The following is a 12,826-nucleotide window of genomic DNA, read 5'->3' on the forward strand; positions in this document are numbered from 1 at the left end:
GTCCAACCCACTGTCTCATGGAAAAATTTGAAGTAAAAACAATAATGATAATTACTGTATGCATAAGCAAAAGCAGGGTATTGTAGTTACTTGTAGTCTGTTTGTGCAAGTAGTGGAAAATGGCTGAATGAATTTTCAAATTTTGCAGAAATACTCATTAGGTGAGTAGCTTGAAATGATGAAAATTTAGTTTGATTATCTTTAAAACTGACAGACGGGTGAATCCAAATGTTTTAATAGTGCAGATTTTTTTGTGAATGAATTTATGTGCACACATGGTATGCATGTTCTCAGCACAAGAAACTATTACTAGCACATGTATTACATCTATTAAAACATGTATTATGTCTATTAAAAACATGTATTATGTCTATTAAATACTATTTATCTCTCACCAAATGGAGTACTTTTTCTGTTGATCTTACCATCACAGAACAGTACACAATATATATCATCATCATCATTTTCTGATCTTAGTTCGAATATCAACTATGATTTTCAACTGAGTAAACAGGCAGAGATGTAGTGAATATTTTGAAACTTCAGTCATTACATCACATCCAGCTGATGAGAACCAATCAGATTCGTGCATATACACATGTGATCTGAAGAGTTCGAAACTGTAGTCATGGATTATCCTTCATTTCTCTAATGGTCTTTGTAGAGGTAAGACAGAATTTTCCTATATTCACCGCCTGCAAACATCTCCGCCTGTTAAACATTCAGCAAAGCTCTACATAGTACCATTAACTTATTGGCTGCAATTTCAAGCAAAGAATGTACTTCATGTACATTCACTTCATATTTATAATTCTACCTCTTATGGTGCTTTATTCTTTCTGGAAAGTAATATTATTTTGAATAATATTTATATCTCTTGTATGTATGTATGTATGTATGTATGTATGTATGTATGTATATATATATATATATATATATATATATATATATATATATATATATATATATACACACACATATCATTTGATTCAACCTTCATCTGCATGTGTACCTATGCATGTAGACATGGTGCACTTATGCATGTAGAAACATGTGGGTACATACATACATATGCAACTGTGTGTACAGTGATGGATTTGAGGGTTTTGTTTTTTTATGAGTTGATTTCTGAATTTCAGAGAATAAATACTTATAATGGTGATACTTAAAAAAAAAAAAAGAATTGAACTTACAAATTTCTCAATAAGCAAGTGGTCATATTATTTATATCCTGCAACAAACTACAGTACATTTGATTTGCCTGCCATCATTGAAAGACGTTGAAAACACTTTAATTCTATGCAATATTTTCTATAAGTATTTCATTTGGTTCACTTTCTTTTCCATAATCATGATTATTATTTGAATAATCTTTTATTTAGTCATATGCAAATTTTACTAATATGCATTTGGCATTGACATCGATTGAGTCTACTTTTAGCTGTCATCTACTTAGGCTTCTAATCTTCTTTTAGTCAAACACTTACAAAGCTTAATTCAATCCAATTAAAAAGTAAGGGTAACCAACGCATTGCAAACCACACTATAATTTGCAAAAAATCTGCGCGCAGGACATACATTGCCCCTCTGATGCCCTTTTCTTCCATTATATTTTTGGAATGATGGATTTTGAGGCATACAAAGCTATAAATAATGGAGTATAAATACTGGCTGTGTGGTAAGAAGCTTGTTTCCCAACCACACGGTTCCAGATTCAGTCTCACTGCTTAGCACATTAGGCAAGTGTTTTCTACTACAGCCTTGGGCTGATCAAAGCCTTGTGAATGGATTTGGTAGATAGAAACTGAAAGAAGCTCATTGAGTGTGTGTGCCCCACCAATACTAGACAACCTGTGTTGGTGTGTTTATGTCCCTGTAATGCAGTTTGGCACTAACGGGGGCAGTCCACCCCAGGTAGCACTACTTTTGGGCCTGCTGTAGGCAATATGTACTTTTTGTGGGGGTCTGGGGGCAGCAAATTGTATGCCACCCCAGGTAGCATACACTCTAGCTATGCTAGTGCAGTTTAGCAAAAGAGACTGACAGAATAAGTACCAGGCTTGAAAAGAAAACAAGTCCCAAGGTGGATTCATCTGACTAAAAACTCTTCAACACGGTGCCTCAGCATGATGGCAGTCTAATGACTTGAAACAAGTAAAAAGATAAAAGATTAGCTTAAATACCCTCTAGGTAGAAAAAGTTAAAGGCTAATGCCTGTCATGTTTACAGAAAATGAAGGATTGTTCCCCACAGGCAGCCTTCAACTTTTTCAATCCAACATTTACACATTACTATCTATTGCTTCATTTGCTTCCATTGTTTCAAATCAGAACTATTTCATAATCTCTCAAAGTTTATAAATTCTAATGACATCGACAAGATAACAATGTTTTTTCATTTTTGCAATGGTGGTCAATGAGTCTTTTCCAGCAGAAAGTCTCACCTGTTTAAGAATAATGGCAGAGACCACTGCAACTCAAATTATAGAAAAGAAATTTCAGTGGAATTCTGTTTTATGATTGGCATATAACTTTCGTAACTTTTTCATTTTTTGGAATTTTCAAAAAATTTTGCAAATCTGTGTTCAACACAGGAAACTTAATTTTTTAAAATTTTGCTAACTTTGTTTTTTAAATTACAGCTTAAAATACAGACAGTCCAAATTTTTGGTTTAAATCCTAGCAATAGATCATTAAATGGAGAGGAAGATATTGAAAAGCATCAATACATCAGAGTGACAAGCAAGGACAGTATGAGGTGGTTGTAAGTTGTGCTAAAAATAACAACTACATATCCCTTAACTCACACAAATTTTTTCCTTTATTTTGATTTTTGCATAGTTGTATGATTTCCCATCTGTAGAAAAATTCCAAAAAATAAAAAAGTTATGAGGGATAATATGCCGTGTGTAAAGCAGAATTCTGCTGAAATTATTTTCTGTCTTATAAGCTAAGACATGGAAGAGGGTGCCCCCTACACATATAGGCCCAGCATCATGTGGCCATGTTCTGATGTCAAATGAACCAGTTCTCAATTCATAAGGCAAAAAATAGGTCCTGTGTCTCAAGTGTAAGCATAAGAGAACAGTAGTAGATCAGTAGAGTAAACTGTAAATAAACCAGCAGAAACAACTGATAATGGAAAATCATGAATCTAGAGCTTAAGAGTATGACAGTACATGATTGTTGATGTCTATAGGTATGGCACATGAAGAGAGAATCATTTCTTACTCTTTTACTTGTTTCAGTCATTTGACTGCGGCCATGCTGGAGCACCGCCTTCAATCGAGCAAATCGACCCCAGGACTTATTCTTTGGAAGCCTAGTACTTATTCTATCGGTCTCTTTTGCCAAACCACTAAGTTACGGGGGACATAAACACACCAGCATCGGTTGTCAAGCGATGTTGGGGGGACAAACACAGACACACAAACACACATACATATATACGATGGGCTTCTTTCAGTTTCTGTCTACCAAATCCACTCACAAGGCTTTGGTCAGCCCGAGGCTATAGTAGAAGACACTTGCCCAAGGTGCCATGCAGTGGAACTGAACCCGGAACCATGTGGTTGGTAAGCAAGCTACTTACCACACTGCCACTCCTGCGCCATCATCTAACATTAATAAAAATAATTTTTAAAATTACTTACAGCCAAATGTAAACTGTACTGTTTGGCTCATAATTTTGCCATAATTGTTAGAAGCCAAGCAGTGATAGTAGGTGTCATCTACTCCTCGTTTAGGCGGGGAAATTGTCAATCTTCCATTAGTAAGTGTGTAGCGAGAGTCTAGACTGGAACTTAATACAGTACTTTCACGGTACCAGCTGTAGACTGGTGGTGGGTTACCAAATGCAGTAAACTCCATATAGGTTCTGGGTGGATACATTATAGCTAGGACATTCTCTGGTTCCCTTTTTGTTTTTGGTCCTCTCTGAATATTATTCATGTCTTTCAAATGTTGTCCATAATCTATAAGAGAAATGAAGAACTCAAAGGTGAAGAGATAGTTTGGAAATTCCTCAACCCAAATGTCACACTGATATCAGTGCTTGGTAACAAAAATAGACATCTGGCATTGATACAATAAACATAATTGAGAGGTACTATGTCTTTTATATCCTTGATTTTGGATATATGATATAATGAAGTGGGAGTAAAGCAATATATTCACAGAGGTACTTTGACTACTGCTACGTGAGACTCCAAACACCCTCTGTCTCTCAATGATTGCACATTATTCTTTTGACAAGTTCACCTTTTAATCACACAAGGGTGTTGATGTCGATCACCACAACAGCGTCAGATAGCAGGGTATGATTTAAGGTGTTCAAGCTAGAACAGGTCATATATTTCAAAGTTACTATGTACAATAGAAGGGGTATAATTAGGAGTACTATGAAAGAGAGAGAGGGAATAATTGAGGGGTACTATGATGGAAAGAGAGGTATATTTAAAGGTTACTATGATAGAAAGAGGGGTATATTTAAGGCTTACTAGAAGAGATATAGTTAGGGACATTACACATGAGAGGTATTAAGTAAAAAAGTGAGCATAATTAAGTGTACTATGTAAGGGAGTGTGTGATCACAAGAGAGGGGATATAATAAGAAATACTAAGAGAGGGAAGTATATTTAAGGAAATATGTAAGAGAGATATAATTGAGGACTACTTTGAAAAGAGAGGGTGTAATAATATGTATAATAATTATGAGTAAGTGAGAATTATGACTGAATAAACTTCAGGGAGGTTGAGCCAGTCTTACACAGCTGACCTGGTGAGATTTAAACATAGAATATAGAGGGATAAAACTAAATATTGCATATCCTTGTTATTTAATCTCCCCCTGCGCCTACCACTGGTAGTCAATGACAATTCATCCATGTTCATCCTATCATATTTTTTCAGACTGTGTATCCAGAAACACATTAACCAAAGGGCCTTTGCCTTATTTAAGATGGTAGAGTGTGATTCAAGGGAAATTTTGTGATTTTAGTAGGTCTTAAGATTATGTGTAGGGGAGTACAACCTATCATCACTCAAATGAATATGGTTTGGTACATTATACTATGCTTTCACTAATTGTTTTAGATGTTTTTGTAGAAGTGAGTAGGCAGAAACACCCTCTCAGCTCTCTTGACCTAGCAAAATACTGAAGACATGATAGCTGGAAAGAGACACATAGACAGCTGCACCAATAGCTGGTTTGTATTTGTTGCAGCTAAAATGACAGGACCAATGTGAAATGAAGTGCCTTGCTCAAAGACACAACATACCCCTCAAACCAGGAATGGAACCCAAGACCTTGACTAGAGATATGTCATTGGTACAACACTAAGCATTTAAGGGGTACTGTGTAAGATAATGGGGGTATGATTTGTGGGGTACTACTTTGAAAATGGTGTATCTTTCAGGAGTATTATGTGCAAAAGAAGGGCTATAATTAAGATTACTATGAAAGAGAGTGTGTATAACTGAGGGGTATATGTAAGGGTTACTACGTAGAAGAGATATGATTAAGGGCAATGTCCCTTATTATATGGTTCAGGATCATGACCAAACACTCAAAACATTAGAGCATGCAACTTCACAGAAACAGCAGCTAAAATCTGTTGCAAATCATAGATTTTTATTTTTCAACTTTCAGTCAAGAAGGAAAGGATTTGCCAGTAACTCTTTTACAGGAGTTCTAAGATAGATAGGAGGGAGAAAGAGAATGGTACTCTCAAGCCGTAGACTTGTCATAAATGTTTGCAACAGGCTGGAGTGATAAAAGCACTCAAGGGCTTGGTGGTGAGTGATGGACTATATCTGTAACATATGCAGACAACAAAGGAATTTGAACTCAGAATGTAAAGAGCTGTAATAAATCCTGCAAGGCATATCTTCAGATACAAACATTTCTGTCAGTCCATTTGGCCCCCAAAAGACAAAATTATTCTCTGCAGGATTGGAACTCTGAATACAAGGTACCGACTTAAAGAAAGTAACATAGAATAATGTAGTCTTAAATATACACCTAGGTCTTTGATCATAAAGTCAGCTGGATAAGGGCAGACCTAGACCTAAACAATAACATAGTCAAACTAACAATAATACAATTGTCATTACAACTTACCAAAGTTTCTGTGTTGATTATAAATTCTGTAGCTTTCTTTTTCAGGAATTTCACAGATACTAGAACGTAGTGTCTGCCCATCATCCCGGATCCAACTGTATTTGCCATCTTGAAAACATAAATGGAAAAAAATTTATAATCTATTGTATTTTGGGATGCTCTCTTTTTCTCTTTTACTTGTTTCAGTCATTTGACTGTGGTCATGCTGGAGCACCACCTTTAGTCGAGCAAATCAGCCCCAGAACTTATTCTTTGTAAGATTAGTACTTATTCTATCGCTCTCTTTTGCCGAACCGCTAAGTTACGGGGACGTAAACACACCAGCATCGGTTGTCAAGTTATGTTGGGGGGGACAAACACAGACACACAAACATACACACACACATATATATATATATATATATATATATATAGGAAAATGAAAAATAATAATAAGGCAGAATGCTAAACTGAAAGCATATTTTAATATAGATGTGTAAAAAGGATTTCTAACCGGCTTTCATTGCATGGCAAATTTTCAAGAAGAGGGAGAATGAAAATGTTTTTTACAAAAAAGTAAAAAATAATATATAAAAAAATAAATATACCAATACATTATATCGTCTTTGAGCTTTTAAAGTTCAATGGTAATTCATGTAGATAATAATTAGAAAGATTAGGATGCATGAAATTGAGAGTTGTGTTTTGACAAAGAGTCCAGAACTCCAACTAAAGAGTATAAAACCCACAGAATTGTCTTCCTTTAAACACACTTCCTGTTTTGACACCACACTTCCTGCTTAACACAAACTTTCAGCCCTTTTTTTAAAGCAAAACACAACTCTCAATTTCATGCATCCTAATCTTTCTAACCATTATCTACATAGATTACCATTGAACTTTAAAAGCTCAAAGACAATATAATGTATTGGTATATTTTTTTTTTTATATATTATTTTTTTATATATTATTTTTTACTTTTTTGTAAAAAACATTTTCATTCTCCCTCTTCTTGAAAATTTGCCATGCAATAGAAGCCGGTTAGAAATCCTTTTTACACATCTATATTAAAATATGCTTTCAGTTTAGCATTCTGCCTTATTATTATTTTTCATTTTCCTATTATTTCTCCATGTGCGGTTAACACAACCCCACCATTTACTGACTTATATATATATGACGGGCTTCTTTCAGTTTCCGTCTACCAAATCCACTCACAAGGCTTTGGTCAGCCCGAGGCTATAGTAGAAGACACTTGCCCAAGGTACCATGCAGTGTGACTGAACCCAGAGCCATGTGGTTGGTAAGCAAGCTACTTACCACACAGCCGCTCCTACACCTGGTCATTTTTTTTCTTTTTGCAAAATAAACACACACACTATACATTCGTTCTTCATTCGTATATTACTGTTCTTATTCTAACTCATGTCCATTGTCTGGAAATATTTTATCTCACATATGTGACCTCTTCAGCAACACTTTCCATCTTCTTGCTTCGCTTAGTCCATTCTATTCAATGATGTGTATCCTTATCATTCATAATCTCTCTCTCTCATTTTATATATATATATATAAATAGATTTCGTTTTTGGATTTGGTTTGCAAGATTCTTTATGTGAGTTTGTGTGTTGAAGCATATTCTGTTGTGTCTGGGGAGAGTCATTTTCTTTTTGTGCCTTATAATTTAACACACTCACCAGTAAAATTCCCACTTATTTTTATTTTCCTAAAATTTTCTTTGTGTCTTGCAACCTTTTCAATAGTCCTGACTATTGAAAAGGTTGGAAGACACAATGAAAATTTTAGGAAAATAAAAATAAGAAATAAGTGGAAATTTTACCAGTGAGTGTGTTAAATTATAAGGCACAAAAAGAAAATGATTCTCCCCAGACACAACAGTATATATATATATATATATACACACACACACTCACAAACGTTTATATCATCATCGTTTAACGTCCGCTTTCCATGCTAGCATGGGTTTGACGACTTGACTGAGGACTGGTGAAACCGGATGGCAACACCAGGCTCCAATCTAAATTTGGCAGAGTTTCTACGCCAACAACTCAGAGTTTTTATATATATATATATATATATATATATATATATATATATATATATATATAAAATCATTGTTTTAATGTCTACTTTTTTATACTTGAATGGATCAGATGGAACTCACTGAGAGTGATTTTGTACACCCAGTTGCCCTTCCTGTGGGCAACCCACAACTGTTTCCAAGTAAGATATTTCCCCTTGGCCAGGCATATTTTCACAAAAGACTGAAAATAAATCACACTGCTCATACAATGATGTCACTCACTCATGACAGCCAAGTAATGTCAAGACAAGGAAACAAACACACACACACACAGCGACTACCAATTCTTTGGAGAAGGCCATCTCTTTAACACATTTTGTATATGAGTGTGTGCGTCTTTGAGTGTGTGTGCGTCTGCGCATTCAATACATGCAACATAGTAATTTTATAACAGACATTTTATAACACCATGACTATGAAATTTTGTATATAAGTGTGTATGTGTCTGTGAGTGTGTGTGTCTGTCTTAGTATATGTATGTGAGAGTTAATGTGTGTGTGAGTGTATGTGAGTGCGTGTGTGTGTGTGTGTGTGAGTGTATAGGAGTGCATGAGTGTGTGAGTGTATGTGATTGTCAATTAGACTGATGTAAACTGGCTATGTGAAAGAGCTATACTGGCTCCAACTAATGAAATGGTTGATAAACTCAATCATGAACTTCTTCAAAAGTTAACAGACACATCAGAAAAGACCTTTCCATCAATTCACACAATAGTTGATCAAGATCAGGCAGTTCAATACCCTGTTGAATTTCTGAACACACTTAAACCCACTGGGATGCTACCACATAACTTGACACTAAAGCTGGATGCTCCCATTATGTTGATTAGGAATCTTGACTAATCTCACCTATGTAATGGAACAGGCTTAATTGTTACTTATATGAAACCTTATGTCCTACAGGCAACAATCATAACAGGTAGTCACAAAGAAGAAAATGTCTTTATTCTAAAATTTCCTCTCATACCTACAGATTTTCCATTTGAATTTTAAGATGCTTCAGTTTCCAGTCAATCCTTCAAGGTAGTTGGACATCATCTCTCTACTACATGCCTCTCCCATGGCCAATTCTATGCTGATTGCTCACAAGTTAGAAGCAGCAACAATTTATTCATTTGGACACCAACAAAAAAATTACACAATGAATATCATTTACCCTGAGGTGCCTCAAGAATGACAGATTTGCAGTTCTAAATTCTATTATCACTACAATTTGGATATTTTTTAATAAATATAGAGATTTTGAAATAATAATGAGAAAACAAATATATCTTCATATTTATTGTTTACTAATCTGAATAAAAACAGCAGTAACCTGGGCAACGCCGGGTAATTCAGCTAGTTAAAAATAAATGAATAAGATAGCAGCTGCTGAAGCATTTTTGATCTGCTTGGTTAGTGCAGACCTTGAGTTACACAATAACAAACTAATGGTAGTTTGTGTTTATATACCAACAATGTTAACAAAATGCAAAAGAATGCCATAAAAATATCTTCCATAACATTTATATTTCCAGCTGTGATTTTTCAGACTTCCTGTAAAGTCTAGAATGTTTAAAGGGTCATTTAATCGTATTAATAGAGACAGTAATTTTATACATAACATCACCATCATTTAACATCAACTTTTCATTAGTTGCCTGGTTTAGATAGAATTTGAAGTAAATTTTCTAGAACCAGGTACCCTTTCTGTCACCAACCCTCACTTGTCTCCAAGCAAGGTAGGTAATTTTTCCTGATGCCCAGGCATTTTTTAAGTGAAAGACTGGAAACGAACAACCTCAATTGTATGATGATAATGCTTAGTTACAAACATCATGTGGTGTCTAGACAAGGGTACACACAAATGCATACACTCACACACATACATATATACATACAAATATGTACAACAGGCTTCTTTCAGTTTCCATCTGCCAGATCCACTCATAAAGCATGGACAGGCTTGGATCTACAGTGGAAGACACTTGCTCAAGATGTCATTACGATGATAATGATGGAGTGCGGGGATGTATGTGTTTCTGAGTGTATTGCATGTGTGTTTACCTTTACCAATGTAAACCTTTGTGTCTTTTATGTTAAATATGAAACTTAATGAAATAGAATTTACTAAAATATGTTCCAGTAAGAATAAAGACAGCAGATAATATGACTGACTAAAAGTGGTGTCCCAGCATGGATGTAGTCCAATAAATGAATTCATTAACACACACACAATAAATGTTTAATACTCACCATGATAAATATAAGTAATAAATCTTCCTGTACTGTTTTTCACAGCATCATTTACCCAAAACATTTCTTTGTTGTTTATATCTTGTCCATCTCCGATCCAACGGAATTTATTGTTTCCTAGGTATTCACCACTTGTGTACCAGGTAAATCTAAACAGAAGAAAGATAATATAAATAGCAATCTCCTAATATAATAATGAGTGTAGTGTTTTAATATATTTGTATATATATATATTAGTTGAAATTTACAGAAAAACAAAAGATGAAGACAGGTGTATAAACAACAAGCAGGTGTTTTAATTTGATGCTCGGGAAGATGAGAAAGTCTTTTTTCGAGTCTACGCTCTTCAACAGAAATGAACAAGAGGAAATAAACAGAGAGAGAATAAAAAACTTTTGGAGCTAGCGGTCAATCATGGTGACTGGCTGGACAAAGGTAGTTATACAGGAGAGCTAGGAAGGGGAGATAATAAAGTGTTGGAGATCCCAGAACGAAGGCGCGTGTGCATTTGTAGATGTGTACGTAAGTCTGTAATGTGTAGGTAACGGTGTGGGTGCTGAGAAGTGGTCAGTGCTAATTTATGCGGGGTGGTATGGTGGTGTTGGGGTGTGGAGATGTGAGGGTGTGGGTGTGGGTTGGGGGTGAGGATGTGGGGGTAGGGTTGGGGTATGTAGGAATGAGATGTGGATGGAGGGGGTATTGATGAAGGGAGAAGGTGGGTAGGAGTGAAGAGAAGAAGTAGATGACAGATGAAGAGAGGAGATGAGGGGAGTCAGATGAAGAGGGGAGGGGAGTTGAGTCCATATGGTGCAAAGAAACAAAGAAAGAAGATTAATTCCTGTTCATGGCAAAGGCAGGAGTCCGGATGACCTCCATGCAAAGACAATCCGAACACAGACAGGTGTTGTAATGAATGACCAGTAGGGTGGAAATGGTGTGAGACTGGGGTGTCATTGCTGAATCTAATGTCTCGGAGGTGCTCCGCGAACCAGTCAGCCAAGCAGCGTCTTGTTTGACTGATGTACACAGAACAGAAAGAGCAGGAGATGCAGTAAATGACGTTGCTAGAAGAGTAGGTAAAGGAGTCAGTGATATGATAAGGACAATGATAGGTGCCTGAGGATGGTGGTGTTGGAGAGGTAGGGGCAAGTGCAGCAGCATGGGCAGAAGCAGGGGAACGAGCCAGGTTGGGAGGTGGGGTTAGGGAAGAAACTGTGGACCAGGAGGTCACGTAGGTTGTGGGCTTGTTTGAAGGAGGGAAGGGGTAAGTTGGGGAAGATGTGCAAAGTGGAGGGGTCAGACTGGAGTCGACAGAAGGCTTGAGGAATGGTGCATTGGCGGGGTGGAGGAGTGGTAGGTGAAGGGAAACGGGAGACGGGTAATGGTAGGCAGGTGCAGGGAGAGAGAGCAAAGGCACAGTATATGGAACGTGCTCTGGCAAGGGCGGTGTAGATAGTGGTGAAGGGATATCCACGAAGGATGAAGTGGCAAGGCACGAGTTGAATCTCAAAGTCATTGTTGTCACTGCAGAGCCTGCACAGACAGAGGAATTGGGAGTAGGGGATGGAGAGCTTGATGTGGGTAGGGTGGGAGGAGGAGCTGCAACAGCTATTTCTTTTTACCGATGCTACGATAAATGTTGTTCACCTGAAGATTGTTACTGCAAAACATTAAAGTACTAGTAAATTGAGTAGAAAACATATACAAAATATGATTATGTTGGGAGAAGTAATTTTTTATATATATATATATACATATATATATAAATAGTTGAAATTTATAGCAAAACAAAAGATGAAGACAGGTGTAAGAACAACAAGCAAGTGTATTAGTTTGGCGCTTGGGAAAAATGAAAAAGTCTTTTACATTTCGAGCCTATATTTATATAGTGTAGTATTCTATTATTGGTGGGATCAACAAAAAAAGCACCCCATCCATGTGAAAAATAAATATCATTTAATAAACATAGGATCTTCCCAATAGTACACAGCATGCTATACAAGCTTGCTCAAATTTGTACTATCAAAGCAAGAAACTTAAATTAGCTCACATTTAAATCCTAAACAAACCCTTATTGCTGTAACCATCAGAAATGCTGTGAATCAGAAATTAGTTAATTAAACAGCTGTAGCCAATGACACAATTGTTCACCAATAGCAATATAAAATAAGACACTAATATTTTTAAGGGAAATAAATCTTGACTTGCCCAGTTAGTTTATTCTGACCGAAGTAGGAGGTCAGGAAATTGTTTTCTCCTCCTGAATTGACATTGACAAGTGTAGCACCATATTTCTGTAATTAGAAACAAATGAATACTTAGCATATACACACGCATGCATGTATATATATATACTCGCATAGACGTGTACAAAAAAACCCAGCAAAG

The 12,826-nt window shown here is 36.2% G+C and overlaps 1 protein-coding gene across 4 annotated transcripts in view; it reads right to left on the reverse strand.

Moving 5' to 3' along the window:
• Window positions 1–12,826, reverse strand: part of LOC106874959 (contactin) — a 98,646-nt gene that overhangs the window by 51,290 nt on the left and 34,530 nt on the right. For all 4 annotated transcript variants that reach the window (XM_089352502.1, XM_089352503.1, XM_089352501.1 and 1 more), the window contains 4 exons: window positions 12,647–12,732; window positions 10,439–10,587; window positions 6,121–6,228; window positions 3,653–3,973 (listed from right to left, as the gene is read on the reverse strand). In XM_089352502.1, coding sequence (XP_089208628.1) covers window positions 3,653–3,973; window positions 6,121–6,228; window positions 10,439–10,587; window positions 12,647–12,732 — 664 coding nt within the window. The remainder of the gene's footprint in view (window positions 1–3,652; window positions 3,974–6,120; window positions 6,229–10,438; window positions 10,588–12,646; window positions 12,733–12,826) is intronic.

Source organism: Octopus bimaculoides, chromosome 5, assembly GCF_046866305.1.
Source record: "Octopus bimaculoides isolate indiv1 chromosome 5, ASM4686630v1, whole genome shotgun sequence".
Taxonomy (NCBI): domain Eukaryota; kingdom Metazoa; phylum Mollusca; class Cephalopoda; order Octopoda; family Octopodidae; genus Octopus; species Octopus bimaculoides.